The sequence below is a fragment of the Oryzias latipes genome, chromosome 12 (assembly GCF_002234675.1).
Source record: "Oryzias latipes chromosome 12, ASM223467v1".
In the NCBI taxonomy this organism is placed as follows: Eukaryota; Metazoa; Chordata; class Actinopteri; order Beloniformes; family Adrianichthyidae; genus Oryzias; species Oryzias latipes.
The window spans coordinates 24,793,071-24,813,942 of NC_019870.2; the positions used below are offsets into that span (position 1 = coordinate 24,793,071).

A 20,872-nucleotide genomic window follows, 5' to 3' on the forward strand; every position below is an offset into this window, starting at 1 on the left:
TTATAACCTCCTGGGGAGAATGACTGACCACTAACCAGAGAAACATGACCTTTTGTCTTTATCTGATGTTGTTTGTGGAAAGGTGGCCCAGCAGTGTGGAAGGTCTCTTGGTCTCACTTTGGTGAAAAGATGTTTGCTGTTCAATTCTCTCCTGCAATTAAACACATTTCCCATGAAAAGTAGTCAGTCAGAAAATATTGGGGCAATACCTGCTGGTATAAAAAAAAAAAACTTTCTATAACAGGTCATTGTCTGTTTGCAGCTTAGACAAGTTGCACCTCTGGAGTGGAGCAGAGGCCGAGTGGGTCAGTTCAGACCAAGGCGAAAAAAAGACGCCTTACAGGCAGAAAGGAAACGGCGTGTTAAAAGGGCCTTATGTGATTCTAGTGGTGCAACGTTCATCCTAAGACTGGGAGGTCATAAGTTCAAATCTGTGGTGGCGTCATTCCGAAGACTAAAAATGGGACCCAGTGCATCCCTGCCCGACACTCAGCATTAAGGGGTTGGATTGAGGGGTTAAACCACCAAATGGTTCGATAGGGACCTGGCTGCTTATGGCGCCTAACAGCATTGGCTGGAACCGAAATCCCACCCCCAAAAAGAGTTCAGATTAAAAAAAAAACCTGTCAAGCTTCAAGTTTAAAATGGGGATTTTTTCCCCCCCTGAACAATATGGGGGGACTTCTGGTTTTGGTTGAGGACTTCCAGTTCTGGCTGTTGATGTCCGCAGACAAGTCTTGTATGGTTCCCTCCTCCCCAGAAGAGGGGTTTAATGTGGAAAACCAAATATGTGTGGAGCTAATGAGACTTTAGCAGAACTTTTAACCATTGGTCTGTTTTGAGCCGCTTTGACTAATATTTTTGGGCGAGTGGGCCCTCCTTTGTGAACATTGATCCTGTCAGCTGTTGCAACATGACCATTGAGACCATAGGGGTGACTTTTACCTGTCAATCAAAACACCTTGTCTCAATTTTGGAGCACTTTTGAGGTTCATTATGAAATAAAGAATGATGATTAAAAAGTCTACGAGAAATCCCCCAAAAATATACAATGTAGCAGTAGTGATTAAAAAAAAAAAAAAGTTCTTTGAAATCCTGTTTGGTTGAAACACAAACAGTTGTTCAAGATTATGGAGAGCAGAAACATGAAAGAATATGTTAGGAATTACTGGAATTTCACCGTCCTCCAGTTGGAGGGAAGAGGGGCTGGCAGAGGGAGGATGAAGGAGCTCCCATGAGTCAACGCTCCACACTCCCCGTTTTCACAGAAAGCGTGATGAAGTAACACCTGGGTGGTGCTTGTTCAGAGAAGTCAGTGTTCGCAGACCTCTGTTGGTGTCGGCTCAAAACCCACTTTGCAAACAAGACAGCTTAGCGCCGTAGCTGTGTGTGCTCCTAAATAGCATAGTGGCATGACAGAAATAGAAGGGTGACAGGCAACGGTGTAGGTGTGCAGAGCAGCATGCTTGACGTGCTCCGCTTTGGGCACATTTGCATTGAATTGAAGCACTTTTGAAAGAAAACGTGATGCTGAAACCTTTGACTGCTAAAGGGGCCGTGCAGTCAGTCCTGATGGGCTTGGAGTCGCGAAAAGTTGCAGGGACCCTTTTTTCTAGTCTGGATCAAAATGTTCTGTCTCAAGAGTTCCTTTTTTTCTGCTGTCTGCTCAGTTTGACTAAAATGTTTATGCGTATAGTCATTAAAAAATAATTTAAAAAAAGCAAAAATTGCCAAATCAAAGTTATTTTCCATTCCCAGTAATGCAAAACTGAGTGTTTTTAAACAAGTTTTGGCTCTGCAGTCATTTTTCTTTAGTTTTGTGGAAATATGAAAGACAGACTTTTATGACACAAACTGAAAATCCTCAAAATACTTTTTTCTATTTTTAGTAATTGTCCAAAAAATACCTGCAATTCTTCAAAACTGATCTTAAAAGATTTAAGTTAGTTTTATGGAAGCAAACCTTGTGGCATTCTTCTAACAATTGAGGACATATCAATGAAGGAAATTAAAATTAAACTTTTGCATATTTCTTAATCCAAATTGTGGTGAATCAGAACCAAAATAAAAAAAAGCCTATTGTAAAAAAAAGAAGAGCGTATTTGTGATGTAGAAAAATACACTGGGCAGGCCACAGGCTCCCTGCTCTGCTCCATTCTGATGCGTCCACTTGCAGACAAATAGATCCATGAACGTCTTTCTTTTCCTCGTCTGAGCTGGAATCTGGATCAGAACTTTACGGCAGGATAGGTCCAATAGTGCTCACCATTTTTGTTGCACTGCTAATGTTAGGTTGGGGGTGTGAGGGGCTGTTAGCTAGCAGGAGAGAGTGTAAACAGAAAGCTCTCAGTATTGGAGGTGAGGTTGGTCCTACAGGTCACCCACATCCTAGAGCTGAATTTCTAATGAACCACAGCCGCTCTGCATGAACGATTTTCTATAAAATGACAGAGGTTTTTTGATTTTGTCTGTAAACAGCATATTCACAAATAAAAGAGCAGTGGGAATGCTTTGAAAATAGATTAAAAGATGATCAGAGTGGAATCTAAGTGCGTCTACTTTTGATATTAATATTGATTTTGATTCTTGGTCACCTGGTTTAGATGTGGCAGATTGTTCTGCAGCAGAAGGTTCTGGTTGTCACTCTGTGCAGCTTCTTTTTTGACAAGTGGTGATGCTCGTAAACAAGCTTCTTTTGAACACTTTGTCGTGAGGATAGCTGTTGAATCAACATGTCTTTTAATGCGTGTCGAAGTCTTTCTTAGACTTGTGTAACAATTTTACCTTGAAACATTTCTATGAAGCGACTAATACTTCTTTTTTCTTTTTTTAAAGCGTGGTTCTCAAAATCCTGTGTTATTTCTAAGATGTTTGTCATCACTTGAGTGAAGGAAACCTGCTTTTCATTCCAGGCTTGCACACAGAATGAAGTGCAGCATTTAAGCTCAGCCATATTTGGCCATAATGGCACATGGTCCTGCTGCTGCACAGACTGATGCCTTCAGACTGTGTCAGACGTCTGGACAGTTCCGTCACAGCTGGGGCGGGAAATGTTATGTTATTCTATGAGGGTCTTGCATTCTATTCCACACAAGAAGCCATTATTCATTCATTCATTTTCTTGACCGTTTTTCCCTTTCGGGGTCACGGGGCTGCCGGAGCCTATCCCGGCCACTTGTGGGCGAAGGCAGGGGACAACCTGGACAGGTCGCCAGTCTGTCGCAGGGTAGAATGTCCACAAACACACACCCATAGATGGATTTGCGAATAATTCCTGTTTACTTGTTTGTTTATACACATATTACACTAGATTATGTTGCAAGAAATACAAGGAGTCTGGAAAACGTCACCAGAACTGTTATCTCTGAGACTGGAAAAATCCTTTGTTCTGGATCGAGTCCGCTTTACACAAGGTTCAAGTCTGAACCCCGTGTTTGGTCTGTATTCAGACTGCCATCGAGTGGCCCATTCTGTTACGGATCAAAGCTAGTAAACAAAACCACATGACTAAAGATCTCGTCAGTCATTTGCCAGAAATTACGAGGGTGGGTCAAAACAACAAGAGAAAGAGGGACATGCTGCACTTTACAATTCTTATCGGGACTGTTAACTTGTTAAAAGTTTATAAATATGTGCTTTAAGTCAGAGGATGCTAGCAACTGCAGTGCTGAGGAGACGTCAGGTAAGAAGGTACACTGCTAAGTGTTCATGACATATAGATTGTCGGGAAAAACCGTGTAAGAAGCAATGTGTGTCAAGTTCAAAGTTGTTTTAATGAGCCTGAATTAATCCAACCACAATTCAGTGAGTTGCAGTGTCTCATCATTGTGGTGTATATTGTGGTGCATATTTTTTAAAGAGAATTCTGTTAAGGAACAGAACCACAATGTAGCAATTATGGTAACGTCACAGCAGCGTGTGTTGTATAACGACACAGTGTGTAAGAAGCGTTTTCAGCCGTGTTAAAATAAATGTTCTACCAAACAAACAGTTTGACCCTTTTTGTCTGTTTGATAAGACAACAATCATTGTTTTACATTTGTCCGCGGTTCATCTGTTGCTTCATTTCTATTCTGTTTATGTCGGCTACGGTGGCTGTTTTGGTTCAGTTGTTCTGCTCTGGAAATGGACCACTTCGAAAGATGGGTCAGAGAGCGGTTCTTGGTCCTGAACCAGGGTCCATTTGGGTGTATTCAGACTGATAATTTGTTCTGGATTATCGAGAGAAAGAAACTCTGGTTCACTTTAAGCAAACTAAAGGTGTCCAGTCTGAATACAGCCTGAGTCCCACTGGTTGAATTTTTGGCTAAAGATGATCAATTTGAGGTCAGGGAATTGGATTGTTCAAAATGAACCATTCAGAACCACAAAGTATGATATAAATCAAATTGCTGTTAAAATGAATCGTTACACCCCTAGATTTTACAATACAGCTGGGGGGTCCGCAAGCTCCCTGCTCCGCTCCATCCTGATGCATCCACTTGTAGACAAATAGATCCATGAACGTCTTTGATTTCCTCGTCTGAGCTGGAATCTGGATCAAAACTGTACAGCTGGAAAGCTCCGATATTGCTTGCCATTTTTGTTGCACTGCTAATGTTAGGTTTGGGGGGTGAGTGGCTGTAAGCTAGCAGGAGAGAGTGTAAACAAAGGGATGATGGGATATCAGCGGTGGCTTACTTCCACGTCAACAGTCCCGCCCACAATTCAGATTTGAATTTCTGATGAACGTTTGTTTGAGAAAACAACACAGTTGTTTTGATTTAGCCAAAAATGGAATGGAATGCTTTGTTGTCATTATGCTTCTGGTAGCATGATGAAATTGAAAGCAGCCAGCATGCCAAAGTGCATTAAAATCACAAGTTTTAAGTGAAAGAATATTAAAAAAAACACAAAATCATATAAAAGTTCAAATAAAAAGAGTGACTAATGTTCACAGAGTATAAAGACCAGTGGGACCGCCTTTACAATAGATCAAAATATGACTGAAGTGGGACTTCAAGATGTAAATTTATTGACTAGAGTGTTCAGAAAAAATAACCATATTTACCAACTGTCTCAAAAGTGATTCACACATTTTTTACATGGAACCTCTGTATTCTAAAGATTCAGGGCCTCTTTTTCCATTTTGACACTACCTCCACATTCATGACTCTGTGTGTGGGTGAAATAACAATTTAGCATAACACATGGACTTTTTTATGTTTCACTTTAACGTTATATCAGATTCACCATGTGACACATATGCTTTCATAGAGTTTTCTTATGTGAATTATTCATGTTTTGCACATGAGCATAAAAAATGAGCATAATTCATAAAAAAATATTGTTTTGGTTCCTAAAAATGAGTTGATAATCAACAAATTCAGAATATTTTTAATACAGCAAATGGTCATTAAAAAAAAGAATAACATAAATTTTTGATTTGAAACGACCCCTGAAGACAGCAGTCAGGTTTGGTCCCAGCTGTGCTCTGGAAGCATTTGCTGGTTTAAAGAGAGCATTTGATGAAAGAGGAAGGGTTGTTTTATTAGCAGATTCTAAGAAGATAAAAACAAGAAACTGAAACTGTGTGAGTGTGATCAAAGTGGTTGTGTTTTAGGTTGAAGGAGCTCCTCAAACAAACTTTCTGACAAATCCTTTTGAGTTTCCTTTTGGGTTAGTTTGGAAGAAATGCATAAATGCGCAGCAGTTGGATGGGTTCGAAGAGTAGGAAGTTTCCCATGACCTTTGCCCTGATATCGCACACAAGCAAACGGTTCTCTGCATCTTCCGTTGCTGCTGAGCTGGTTCCTTTGGTTGTGGCTGCACCGCGGTGCCAAGGTAGAGTCAGAGGGGCTGCAGAAGGCCACAAACTCTCACAGGATGGATGTGAAAGCAAACAGCTTCATGCTTTCGTGCATGCAGGGTTCTGTGAACAGGAGGCTGTGAAACCTAGAATGCTGGTTTTTAACTATCAGAGGCTGCAGGACGTTGACTCATGTGTTAAATGTGTTTTTTTTTCTCCTTCGATTGGTTTACCGTCAGAGGTTGGACATTTTGGCCTCTCAGAGTTGCAGCATGGCAGGGAAGTAGATGAAAAGGCTCGAAATAAGATTTAGTTTGGGGGGAAATTACTTTAGAGAAACTGTTGGCTCACTGCAAAACATCATAAAATTATCAAGAAATATTAGCAGAAGAACTGAGAGAATACCTGATGTGCTGCCGGCATCTCTGTGTTCATTTATGATGTTTGACCTGGAGACGGGGAAACACTGAAAAACTCACTGCCATATTCAGAAGTCATTTCAGTAAATGAGCAATAATAAAAAATTAACCACACAGGTTATCAAAGCTGCAGCTACATGAAGTTTTTACCAATTAAAAAGGGAAGAGGAGCCTTTTGTCCTCATAGTTTATCAAAACATTTCTTTGATTTAGCTAAATTTGTCAACTGCTCAGCAGGAAACTGCAGGCACGTCTGCATCTGTGGATGGATTCTGCAGAGCTGTCAGTGTCTGTGCAGTCGGGGCAGTCCTGGACAACACGAGATAGAGATTCTGACGTGTGGTTTCTGACTGGATGGGCTGGGTGGGGTGTGTGGTTTGATGACTGCCCGCTGCCATCATTGCTCCGGAAATTTCGAGTTGATGGACAGGACGTTCAGTCAGCGCCGGGAGGCCGTCCCGCTCCAGCTCCTGCTCCGTTCTGGTCCCCCGTAATGACTGGTGGTCTGTCTGAGGCTCCTCTGGTTCTGCTCGCTGGGTTCAGGCGCGCTCAGCTCTTTCGGCGCACTCTTCCTCATTCCTGAGCAGCTGCTGTAATTACTGTTGTGACTCTGCACTTCCTTTGGGCGGACTGAGAAGCACAACAGTGTCAGAAGTTTGCAAACTGAGTGGAAAGAACAGTTGACATGAAGTGAACAGGAAGTTGGGTCGAGCAGCTCTGGATTCAAAGCCCCCCCCCCACCCCCTACCCAGAGGTCTCGAACCACAATGTGACATCATTAACGAGGACGGATCTCATCAAGGAAAGCTTTGTGTTTGAACATCAGAGGCGCGACTGAGCCTGCTGGTTTGGTTGAGCTCCCGCTCAGCGCAGACGCGACTCCTTGCTCCAGGCTTAATCATAGCTGGAGCACGCTCAAGTCTCAAATGCCCTTTTATGGAAGCGAAGGGCTGTGAAAAAACAGGAAATAGGTATCAGGACATGTGATCTCACGAGAACCCTGTCATTTTAGAGAAGTGGAAGATCCAAGTTTGTCTGGAGGAGAAGTTCTGCTTGAAGAAAATGGCCAAACTTTAAGAGAAAAAAACAAGAACAGAGCAGGACGAGGCGAGCAGCACAGAAACAAAATGTGCAACAGCTTCATGTTGTGCAGGATGCGCATATTTGAGACACGTTTGTAGTTATATTGTTGAGTTTCTCTTCTTGGGAGACCTTTTATAGACATGTATGATGCATTACTGGGTTTTTAGAGGCACAAGGTAATGAAGAAACCTGCACAGAGAGTTCATAGTCTCTTCCCTCCAGTCCAGACTGCAGGAACAAACACCAGAAACTCACCTTTTGAGTCAGAACGTTCATTTCTCTCTGGGAAGCAAACATTCAGACTTTCATGTGGTTTCCTGTGGTTGGTGTATTCATTCAAATGTCATTTTTTATTACTCACATTTGTTTGTCTGTGAACGGAGTCATACCAAAGGTCAAAGGTTAAAGACACTCCTGGGACTTTCCCTTGACTGTATATAAAAACTGGACTGAGTGACCACACCCGCCTCGCATTCCAACAGGAAGTATCCGCTGATTTCAAGAAGCCAAAATCCCATAGATTTTTATAGAGAAATAACCAGTTATTACTCGGTCTTTCTGTCGTTCAGAATAACCATTCTTGATCTGATACCTTTAAAAAAATGCTCTTACTACCACATTTTTTTAAGAGTATGATTCGCGTTTTTAGCATAGTTTGGTCGATGGTGTGACTTATATGCGATAAAATCAAAAAGCAAAAACCACTAGAGGGCGCTGTAGATGTTTGTATTAGTATTTGCTACTGACAGCAATACAGAAGAAGAAACACAGCTGAGTCTTATGGTCTTCAGTCAGACTTGGTGGAATTGTTCCAAAGAGACACAGAGGAAGTAGAATTCAACAGATTTAGTGGTTATATTGATATAAAGAGTTTAGTTGACTAATTAGCATGTTCTTTATGCTATGGTCATTTGAACTATTGTTCATATGTTGCACTAATATACTAGATTCCTCCTTTGTTCCATAAAGTTGAATAAACATCAGTGTGTTACGGTAGCAAAGTGTGCAGATATTCAGTCAATTATAGTTATCTATTTCGTTATTATGATTTGTTTTTAAAGATAAAAATGTCTGTTCTTGTTCCTGTGTTTAGTTAAATAAATTTCTCCTGAAAGAGCAATTTACACTCCAGTGCGACTGATGGTGTGAAAAATAGTCACTTTTTAAAGGTCTCATGTCACTTCCGGGTCGAGTGAACGCTGGCGCGCTTCTGGCTGGCGATGCAGAGGAATTCCCGATGCCGCGCTGACCCTGGCACGCTGGCTCACCTGGCCCGGGTGGCTAACGACACCACTGCTGCTAACCTCTCCAGCACGACAGCCAACTTCGGTCTCTTAAACATCCGCTCGCTCACGAACAAGGGGCATCTCGTCCAAGATCTCCTCATCGACTGAAAGTTGGACTTCATGTGTCTAACAGAGACTTGGCAGCAGCCGAATGATGTCACCGCTCTGAACGACACGACACCTCCGGGGTTCGTTTACATCGCTCACCCCCGCGTCTCGGGGCGCGGGGGGACTTGCTATGATCCACCGTGAGAACTGGAGGCTCACGCCCGTGACTGTACCTGCCTATCCATCATTCGAGGCTACAGCATGTCAGCTATCTGGACCAACCCCAACTATTGTTGCAACTGTCTACCGACCCCCAAAACCTAATAAGGATTTTATCGCTGACTTTTCAGACCTTCTGACTCATCTCTCCATGCTCTCATCCAACTTATTAATCTTAGGTGATTTTAATATTCACATGTACAATGTCAGCCACACCCTCACCAAAGATTTTACATCCTGTCTGGACAGCTTTGATCTTCATCAGCACATCAACTTCCCCACCCATAAGAATGGACATGTGCTTGACCTTGTTTGTCGTTCAGGTGTTCACCCTCTGGACTGTAAAACCAGATATTTTCCCTTTTTCAGACCATATGCTTATCTTTTAAGGTCAACCTCTCTCTCTCCAAAACCAACCTTCCCCGTACTATAACCTTCCGTAAGATTAAGGACATCAACCTGGACAATTTTTTTTTTACTCGACCTCCTCCTTGCAGCAGATGCTGGTTCAGTCTCCATCCTCCTCCTGCTAGATCTAAGTGCGGCGTTTGACACCATCTCCCACCCTATCCTTCTGGACAGACTTTCCGATATTGGCATCACCAACCTACCCCTTAGCTGGTTCCATTCATATCGCTCAGGTCGCACCCAGTTCATCCGGTTAAAATCATTCACCTCTCCCGCCACACCAATCACCACAGGTGTGCCCCAGGGCTCTGTCCTGGGGCCCCTTCTCTTCATCATCTACCTTCTCCCCCTCGGCCACATTTTTCGGAAATACAACATACATTTTCACTGCTGTGCCGATGACACCCAGCTCTACATCTCCTCCAAACCTGGCTCTACTTTTCCACCTTCTTCCCTCTCCAATTGTCTTTCTGAGGTCAAATCCTGGTACACGTCAAAATTCCTTAAATTAAATTGCCATAAGACCGAACTCCTCGTTGTTGGCACTAAATCCACTCTAAGCAAAGTTGATAATTTCTCTCTCTCCTTCGACAACTCCTCCATATTTCCCTCCCCTCAGGTTAAGAGTCTGGGTGTCCTCCTTGACAACATTCTTTCATTCACTATCCACATCAATAACATCACGCGCTCCGCTTACTTCCATCTGCGTAACATTCGTCGTCTCCGTCCCGCTCTCACTCCTCACTCCACAGCTATCCTAGTCCACAGTCTCGTCACCTCCCGTATCGACTACTGCAACTCCCTTCTTTCTGGACTTCCACATAAAACCCTCCGTAAGCCTCAACTGGTTCAAAACTCAGCTGCTCGAATAATAACCCAAACCCCATCCATTCACCACATTACACCCTTCTTACAGCAGCTTCATTGGTTACCAGTACCTCACCGGATCACCTACAAAATCCTCATCTTAACCTTCAAAGCCCTCCACAACTTTGCCCCTCCGTATCTCTCAGAGCTCCTAACAGTTGCTACCCCCACTCGCTCCCTCAGATCCTCTTCCTCCCTTCGACTGGCCATTGCACGAACACGACTAATTACCATTGGGGGTAGAGCATCCAACAGCTCTGCCCCACAACTCTGGAACTCCCTCCCGTCTGATCTACAAAATATGGACTCACTCCCTAAGTTTTTCAAACACCTCAAAACTCACCTTTTCCATCATGCTTTTAGCTCATAATATTTAAATTGCTGTTTTTAACTGTTAACTTATTTTGTGTTCTGGAATTTTATTGTTGTATGTTTATGTTTTTACATACTTTGTACTGTGAGGCGACATTGAGTGCCCAGAAAGGCGCCATATAAATAAAATGTATTATTATTATTATTATTATTATTATTATTATGTCGAACGTTTGAAACGTGACTAACAGATTCTCCCAAACCTAGTTTCAACTGGTAGGGGTGTGGCCTTCCAACAAGCTCACTCCTGATTGGTTTGAGTAATTGCCATAGAAATGTTGACTCAGACGACTCTGACCATTCATTGCCTACTGACTTTGTCTGGTTTCAACGTGGAACCAGACATGGAAAAAAATGGCACATTGAATTGACTGAAGTAAGTCATTGTCTATGGGTCATGTCACAGTCACTCGGTCCAGGTCTCTTATACAGTCAGTGGGCTCTCCCCTCCTTTTTGGAAAAATGTTTTTAACCCTTTGTGGCTGTAGAAAAGCTGGACATGGGATGTGTTCCTGTGAGCCACATCCACTGAGTCTGTGTGAAGCCAGCATTGACGCTGTGGCGGATGTGACGGCCTTGAACTGTGGCCTTCCTGAAAGGAGGCGGGACAGACATGTCTGACAGCTGTTGTTACACAGCTGAGGCTTTGTCATCGACCTGCCAATCAAAGACTGCCTGCTTTTGTGAATTTTGTCTTGAATATAACACAAATGCAGATTTTTCTGAAACATTGTCCCTTCTATAGGTGCCATAAATATACAATCCAGCCAGTGAGGTGAAAGATTTCTGAAGCCGGACTTTCTTTTCAGAGAGAGACTTTTTACATTAAAACTAAGAGGATCTGACTGATCCTGTGTAAAAAAACACCATTTGGATTGGTTCCATTTACTTTTTCTGTTTATTATATTCGTTCCATTTACCACTACTATTATATTTACTATAATATTCGTTCCATTTCAATTTTAGATAAAAAACAAAACATTGATGTTTCTTTGAATTGTAAACATGTGATGTAAAATCAAATCAGTTTGAGCATTCTGACAGTGATGCCCAGCCATGTGTCTCATTAAAATACCTTTTTACACGTCATACACGGCAGATCAACTTAGCAGCTCTCATCTTTCTGAGAATGACTGACTCAAAAGTCATTCATGGTTTATTAACCTAGAATCACCCCAGTTATGTATTTATACACTAAATTAGCCTCATAAGTGTTTTTGTGAGGCAGATGAAAAGACTTGTTCTTGTTTCTAGACTCTCTGTCCTCCTCTGAGTGATGTTTTTCTGCACACATGTTCAGCATTTGTTTATGATGGTCTGCAGGCACAACACGGTGTCTGCTCGTCTAAACTTTTTCTTGGTCACAGTCCCACCACGATTTCATAAAATTCATATTTAGCAGATCTAAAAACATGAACGCACAGGTCCTGGAAGTCTTTGGAAATGATCGGATGCTGGGTTTTTAAGATTTCAGACATTTTGGTGTGATATGTATCTCATACGCAAACACAAAAATGAGAGTATGACGGATGAAGCAGTGAAAGAAGCAGGCAGGAAGAGGATTAACCGCTGACCAGCTGCAGAATGTAGTCGCTTTAAAATCCCACTCTGTTTGTCCTCCATCAGGACAAAAATGCTAGTAGAACATCTTAAAAACATCATTTCATTAGCGGGGGTCTTTACGTGGGTGTGATTATGTTTTATTTCTCATAGTTGTACATGAAATACCTTTAAAAACCTTCAAGTGATGGTCTCATACTGCATTTGGAGCATATATTATGCACCTTTCTCAGCTCATTTCAACAAAAGCACATAGCATGAGTGATGTTTGAGAACATCATTCTAAATAATTTTTTTTTACATTTTCTTCAACCAGGACATCTTTGAGGCAGACTTGCTCCTCTGACGGGACAGGAGGCTGACAGGAGGACACCACTTTCCAGCAGGTACCTGCTTGTCTTCAGGCTCTTCCAGACATCATCTCCTGATGATGGACACTGTGTTTACACCAGTCTCTAGGTTGATTTAAACCTACATTTCAGGCTGTAGGTCTTAGGGTCTGAACCCCCTTCCTTACATTGCAGGTAGCTGACTCTCCTTCAATAAACAAACTCTTCTTTGTTTGTTTTTTTGTTTTAAATCAACTTAATTTTTGTTGGTTTTATTTTTCTAAATCTACGTTTGCATTTTGCCATTGGTTTTAGATAAAGCACTTTAGGATTGTGATCTGTGAAATATGCTATATGAACAAACGTTATTTACGTTCTAAGTTTCTATTCCAGTCGGTTGGTGACATTTTTGAACATTTGGCAGGAATTCTTTTTATAAAAACCAGGCTGACACAAAGAAATGATCGTAAAACCCTGACAGAGGAAACCATACAAATATTAAAAAGTCCTGAAAAAATAAATCATGAGAAGACAGAAACTGTTGCTGAGAATCGGCCACATAACAGAGGGACCAAAGAAAAACAGCCGAATGCAGTCCCATGAAACAACTGGTTTGGACAAAAACATTTTTCAAAATGAGACATTTCAGAGACAGGGCTAATGGGCTACTAAAATGGTTTTTCATCTAGTTAAAAACCTTATATAAACCATTTGATTAATCAAATGTCTTGAATCAAATGTATAAACTGTATTTTGAGTGAAAAATTATGTTGATTTCAATTACCAGTACTTGTTTTGTTTTTAGCCCAGACCTAATGGCTAGAACAGGTCATAACTGGTCCAATGACCATGAATAGGAAGAATAATAAGAGATAAAAGGATAGACTGTACAAAAACTATTATTTAAGTAGTTGTCAAAATCAGATTTTAGTATAATTTCGCATAAATTGAACATAAAATGAAACTGACACTAGCCTGAGTTCTAAAGGCAGACCCAGAACCCACCTACATATCGGACTCGGGAACTGTTTGCTCTTCATCCGCAGTCATGTGGCAAGTTTGATTTTTGATCACTAACATTATTATAGATATTTCCATCTCCAAGCGGTTTAAACGTAAACACTTAGATTTAATGTATTTATCAGATTTGTTGTATTTTAAGACCCTCTCCAATGAAAATCATGTTTTTAATGTTTTTAACATGTCCCTGGAGCATTTTTTCATTATCGAGTACATGAGATTGCCACCCAAACCACATTGCACCGGCCCTTTTGAGCTTTCCTACAGGTGGTTGACCCACGAGAGAGTGATACTAGTCATTCCTTTGGGCTGGCCTGCGAGCCCCAACCCCAGGCCTGGCTCCACAGTGGGGGCGTGGTGACGCCAATCTGGGCAACGCAACAGAATCGTTTGTTCTTCTTCTCATAAAGGGGAGCTCTGAATCGCTCGTCACCCAGGACCTGTCTTCCACATGCGACCCTTACAGGGGGAAAAGCCCCAGATGGCTCAGCTCCTGGGATCACTCGAGCTCTCATACCCCTCGACTGCATAAAGGTGGTGGGGAGCTGTACTCCAAGAGAGATTGGAGTAGAGCTGCTGCTCCAACACATCAATAGGAGCCAGTTGAGGTGGGTCGGGGATCTAGTCCGGATGCCTCTCGGATGCCTCCCTGGGGAGGTGTTCAGGGTATGTCCTACTGGGTGGAGGCCCCGGGGAAGACCCAGGACACGCTGGAGAGACTACGTCTGTCGGGTGACCTGGGAACGCCTCAGTAACCCCCCCAGAGGAAACGGCCATAGCGAGGGAAGTCTGGGCGTCTTTGCTTAGACTGCTGCCCCGCGACCCGGTCCCAGATGAGCGGAAGAGGATGGATGGATCAAATCAAATCAAACTTTATTTATAAAATAGCGATTCGCTTGCATTGCGAAGCTCGAAGCGCTTTAACATAAAAAAACCCACACAATATTACACTAAAAACCCAACCCACCCTTCACCCTTCCCACTCCCCTCCGTTAAAACATACGACCCATGACCCCACAAACAATGAATACTGATAAAAGTAACTTCTAAAAGAAATGTAAGGCTTGGCTCTGCTGTAAGGAAACAGGATTTGGGAATCTTTTCACACCAGGAGTCAGCTCTGCTGTAGGAACATCGCCACAGTGCCCACCCAGACCGGGACAACAAGGGGTCCAATTCACGTCCGGGAGGCTGCAATGTTAAACTCCAGCTGCCCCAGCAAGGGCGACAACCGCGGCAACAACCACCAACCAAGCCGACAAGCCCTGGAGGAAAAGATCTCCACAAGAAACACTGGAGCTAAAATCATGACAGAATACTAAAATTAAAGACGTAAGATGAATATAAAAACATAAAATTGAGAATAAGATGCATAAAATAAAATTAAATAGATAAAATAGCCTATACTAAAACTAATTGAATAAATAAGCATCTAAAAGCTAAATTAATTAAATCTTGAGCCTCTTCTTAAAAACCTCTACAGCATGTGTCAAACTCAAGGCCCGAGGGCCAAATGAGGCCAGCGAGAGCATAAAAGTTTTCAATTTCTTAAAATAAAAATAAAAATTGTTGTATATTTATTCATATCTGGGGGGAATTGGACTTGAAACATCGGATTGGGCAACTATACATTAGGACTTAAACACTGTCGATATATTCTAACCTGACAGAATCAAATTTAAAAGAATTTATGTTAGAGTAACAAGCAAACATATGTTTTCTATGCAACTGTAATTGTCACTTTAAAAAGTTAGAATAAATAAATAAATGAGTTATTTAACATTAAGGAGTAGTTACGTTTATTTTCATTACATTTAGTAACATGCATAAGTTATATCTGGCCCTTTGAGGACAGCCACTATGCTGATGTGGCCCTCAGTGAAAATGAGTTTGACACCCCTGCTGTACAGGATGGATGGATGATAGATGGATGGATGGTTGGATGGATGGAGTGGGACTTTAAGATCACTTTCACTAAACATTATGATTAATGTTCCTAATTATTCTCTAGGCCACCTTTAGAACATGCTGTCATCTTAAACTTTAGGCACTTTTCTCTTTATCATGTATAGCTCAAAGCAGATTCTTTCATCCAAAGTGACCTTTTTACTTTGATCGTTAGATTTGATGTTTTGCTCAAGCAAACTGGCTGAAGGTCTGCTCCACTCGTTCATGATGCTGTCTGCTCATAAGCAGCTTTGGACGTCTGCTGGGACAGAGGGATTTTCCTCAACATGTACTTTAAAACACTTCTTTCTGTTCTCTTTGGACCATTGCAGCCTATTTTATTTATTTATTTATTTAACCAGATAAGCTATTAAGAACATGTACTTACAATAACAAACCTAAACTAACAGAATCCAGCCACATGAAACTCTGACTACAGAGGAGTATACTGTTTGTGGTTTCCTTCCTCTCTTGCAATAAGCTTAAACGTCACACAAAAATCACTACTTTATCGAAAAAAATGTAGTTTGCTTATTCGGATGAATGGATCTGTAATCCACCTGCCGCTCTATGGCTGAGAGTCCTGGATTTCATTCAGCTCTAAGCTGCTTGTGTGTCTGTTATGATGCACAACATCCGTGATGTTTTCACATGCAACAACCAAAAGAAAAGTCCCACACGGAATCAGCCTTCGGGCAAGTAAAGATAGTAACACGTTAATGTCCCATAAACAGTTCATTTGTTATAATAGTAGCAGTATCACTATAAGGTGTTTTGAGTAAAGGCATTACTGCCTCTGCCTCTGGCTCGTCTCTGCTCTGTACCTGGCCGTGTACCTCGTCTCTACTACTGCTCCTACACCTGGCTGTGGATCCTGTCTCTGGCTCGACTCCGCGCCCCCGGCCGTCCCCCCAACTTTGGCTGGATGAAGCTCGTCTGCTGGACTTTAAATGTGTAGTTGTAGAGTTAGATAAGTTAATTCTTCTCTAAGAGTTCTGGTACATCGCCTGTCCGTCCTGGGGGAGGATCCCTCCTTCATGGGGACACCCCTGAGGTTTTTTCATTTTTTCTGGAGTCCGTTTTTTTTAGGAGTTTTTGCTTGCTGCGAAGGGGGGTCCAAGGGCAGGGATGCCAGTATAGCTTAGTCTGTTTGTTAGTTCAATTTAACATTTTCCTATTGAATTCTATGAATTCATGATCCTTTTGATTTTATGTTTAACTTTTTCAATTACCTATACGAAAGCCCATTGAGACGACTGTTGTTGTGAATTTGGGCTATGCAAATAAAATTGAATTGAATTATTGAGCAACTCTATTTATAACTGAAGCACATTAAAGACAACCGTCTGTTTCAAAAGTGTCTTTTAATCTTGATAATGCTGTTTTAACCATAATTAAAAAAAACTCTTGTTTTCTTATACATAAATTCTGCAGAGCGGCAATAGTTCATAAGAAGTAAATTGTGGGCGGGACCGTTGGCACGGAGGACCCCCTCCCACTTCCTCTTCCCGTTTCTCAGAAATGGGAGCAGGGAGCTTGTGGCCTAGTTGGCGTGTTTTCAAACGGCATTTTTTCATTTGCTCATGATTCACAACAGTTTGAATGAAGAAAAAAACTCAGAAATGCTATTTTTTTTAGCTAAATCCTCATAAAAATGCCTCAAGAACATTTTAAAAACCTCATTGGAGTGGGTCTTTAAGTAAAAAGGGTTTGGAAACATTGAAATAATTCTGTGATTCTTTGATTGAACTCACTGATTCTGTGCTGATGTCAGTCTTCAGCTGTGAATCAGTGCTGCCCAAACAGATGACGTGATAAATTGTACTTAGTGTATTGACAATACATAGATGTAGTAACTAATTTTGGTGTGTTTGGTAGACACGTGCTTTCGTACAGGAAGTTGTCCTCAGGAGTCTTGGTTTAGTAAACCTGTGGGTCCTCGTTTTAAAATGACCTCTTCTGCTTTTGTGCAGGTGTGAGCCGGGCGGAGGTGCAGAGCAGCAATCATGGTTGCCCTGTCGCTTAAGATCGGTGTGGGAAATGTAGTGAAGACCATGCAGTTTGAGCCCTCCACCATGGTCTACGACGCCTGTCGCATCATCAGGGAGCGGGTTCCCGAGGCCCAACTGGGACAGCGTGAGTTTCCTCTGCTATGTGTCGTGCATGTCAACTCCAGCAACACGCACAAACACACACACGGGACTTAATCAAAGAAAAAGTTGCATCAAAATTGTGATATTTCTCTGAAATATCCAGGTAACAATCATGTTAGGAAGGTACAATACATTTTTTTATTATAGTAAAAGAAACCTCTAGTTTGGATTCATACTAATGCAGTTAAAAGAATACATGGAAATGTTTAAAAAACATTGATCGTGTACAGTGTTCCCTCATTTATCATAAGAGTTTAGTTCTAAAAATAACCCATTTCAGGCTGCAAAACCCCTCACTGCACACTTTATTTACTTTTCTCACTTGTTTAAACTCTCAAAGTTCAAACATTCAAAGAATAATTACAGAATGAACACAAAGGCCTGATATGAATCAAAGAATTATGTAAATTTGTCAGGATGAGCTCATTCTGTACAGGAGACATGGCCTGAAGAAGATTGATTGACAATGTCTCCAGCCAATCAGGACACAGTGCACAGTTTTAAAAAGGAAAAAAAAAAGCATTCAAAACTGCAAACATCATACAGAAAACACCTTATTGTGAGGAGAAAAGTTTGGTGAAGGGCAGGAGAGAAGCTTTTCTTTACGGTCTGCTGTATAAACTACTTTAAATCTACAGTCATAATTTAATCTACCGTAGTCTCCTAGCTTCCTAACCAGTGACTTCAACCAGTCTGATGAGTTTTGTTGATCTTTTTTCTACAGTATTCCGTGTTTACCAAACAGTGATTATAATTTCCTGTTTTCATATATTGAAAGCTAATTGAAAGCAGTTTTATTTCATGGAGTTTAAGTGAAGTATTTTCAAATTTTAGTGCTTGAAAGTAAACACCCTGAAGTACTGGACCTTGAATAAGACTCATTGATACCATGGCAGGTGGTTCATGGGCTTCCATTCTTCTTCCTTACATCATGCTGTCTAACATCCTCTGTTCCCCATCCTGCTGTCAAACACCCTTTAAGAAATGTTTCTTTCAATCTGTTACTTTTTCACTTTTTAGGTGTGGTTTTCCTCTGAGAAGACTGAGTGAACTCTGTTAATTCTTCTCGCCCTTCCTGTCCTCCTCATCCTCAGAGAGTGAATGCTCTGTGGACTAAGGAGTGGCTAAGACCTCACCGGTGTTGCACTGCCGTATTCAGCTTCAATGACCGTGCACAGCTTGAGCCTAGAAACCGTCCGTGTTGAGTTGGAGCTGTTAAACAGAAGATTTTGGTCCCTAAAGTGCTTCCAAGCATAAACAGATACCTGTGGGATTTCAGAGTCGCTAAATAATCAGTTTTCTTTTGCCCCTGGCTATGTAAATCATGCCTTTTGACAGCTGCGATTTCAACACAAAAAGTATGCTTTACCTGTTCCAGCACGCTCCTCATTTCATATCTGCAGAGCAAGAAGCCCAAATGCGCAACTCTTTGTCTTTGTTTGTGGGAACCACTCATTTTCTACTGATTAAATAAACACATTCTTTGTTTTTCCTATTGATTTTTTTTGGTTAAAACTAGAATTATCAGTACTAGATGCAATCAAAAACATTTCTTTTCTGAACTCTGAATTGCTTTTGTTCTGAAAGGTGCATACTCTGTGATCACCTTTGCAAGAAAAATTTCTACCAGAGAGACCATTTTGTGTTAAACCAGCATAAATCTTGACGTGACAGTTGAATGTTTTTGTCTTTAGCTCCACACTAACTTCTGCTTGTTCTTGTAGCCAATGACTATGGCCTGTTTTTGTCTGATGAAGACCCAAAGAAAGGCATCTGGTTGGAAGCAGGAAAGGCTCTGGACTACTACATGTTAAGGAACGGGGTAAGTCACGCTGAGAAGCTGACTCCAAACGAGAACGCATTTGAATGAACTTAGTGTTTCTTTTTTTTTTTGGCCATATTCTTTTTATTCAATTTTCATTACAGTGAAAAAAAATCCGAAACAGATTTTACATTTCACTCGATTCAGCCATTCCAACAATTGCAAATTTTATCCACAGTATTTAGGTAATGCCTTCTCTTTTTCCTAGTCTAATTTTAACCCCCCACCCCGCCCCACCCCAAGGACAAGAGTGCAATGTTTCATCTTTTACATGGGAGATACAGGACTAAGAAAAAGTCTTATGCGGCTTGTGACACCGGCAGATACAGACCGCTAAAACAAACGTTACTGTGATTATGCTAACTCCTGACCTTGTTAGTAACATGTAAAAAAAAACGACTGCTACTCTGTAGCTGCGTTATTCATAATATCCCCAACCAAACTTCATGATGTGACTTCAGCATCAGCAAGCACACCCAGAATGAATCCATCTATAAGTGGGTTTGGATTATAATTAATTATAATTTTTTTTATTTTTTTATATTAAGGCTTTCAAGTGCACCTTCTAGTGCAGAAAATATGGTGTTAATACCAGGCGATAAGCAAACAACAAAATACCCTTAAATGGAGTTCTATTCATGCCAAATCTTTTAAGCAATCCTTTCTGTATTTCAGGGAAAAGAAAGAACTTGCAAGAGAATAATTTCCAGCGGCGCAAACAATACATGTTTCTGCGAATGCATTTAAAGATTTGGCACAGCTATAACTCCTTCCCCCTAAAGCACTCGTCAGGAAAAAGGGCTGTAGTTCCAGGACTAACTGCCCTGCATGTTCATGCTCATCAGCTCTGCAGATATCTCATTGTCACATGTTTGAATCCATAGTCGGGGCAGGATAATGAGTAAAGCATGCTGGGAAACGGGTCCTGCAGGAGTGAAAAACTGCTTTAGATGACTTCACTTGATTAAAAGTCCTGATTCACCAGGATGTGGGGAAACAAGAGGGCTGACAGAGGCCAACAAAAACTGCTTCGGATACGTGACCCTGTTCTCCTCACTGTTGGATTGATTTTGTTTTTATCTTTGACACTTAAAATTCCTTTAAACATGAATTTACGAATAACAAAACGGATTTAACCAACCAAACTGTCAATAGAGCTGTGTATTTTATTCATTTGCTGAATTAAATTAAAGTTTAACAAACAAAATATGTGTCTGTTTGGATTGTGCGTATTTGTTATAAATGCTGATTCAGGGCGGAGCAATAGTGGAGATATATGAAAGAAGTTCCCGGTTCAAATCCCAGCTGGGTCTTTTCTGTGTGGAGTTTGTGTGTGTGCGTCCCGGGCGCTCCAGCTTCCTCCCACAGTCCAAAAACATGTCTTTCATAGTTTCAACAGGAAAGATCTGGTATTTATTCACTAAGGTACTGTACAGGACAAGTAAAAATTAAATTAAAATAAATAAAGACATTGTAACATTTTAATGTATTAATGGACATTTAATGCAGTTTTGTCTGGAAAGCGGGAGATTGTTAGTATCAACCTCACTC

The 20,872-nt window shown here is 41.3% G+C and overlaps 1 protein-coding gene across 4 annotated transcripts in view; it reads left to right on the forward strand.

Moving 5' to 3' along the window:
- Positions 1-20,872, forward strand: part of tln1 (talin 1) — a 76,981-nt gene that overhangs the window by 1,938 nt on the left and 54,171 nt on the right. For 3 of the 4 annotated variants that reach the window (XM_020707844.2, XM_020707845.2, XM_011482023.2), the window contains exons 2-4: positions 12,367-12,436; positions 17,320-17,482; positions 19,224-19,321. In XM_020707844.2, coding sequence (XP_020563503.1) covers positions 17,353-17,482; positions 19,224-19,321 — 228 coding nt within the window. In that variant the 5' untranslated portion in view covers positions 12,367-12,436; positions 17,320-17,352. Of the gene's footprint in view, positions 1-12,366; positions 12,437-17,319; positions 17,483-19,223; positions 19,322-20,872 lie in introns of those variants that run through there. The other variant, XM_020707846.2, reaches the window with a different exon arrangement.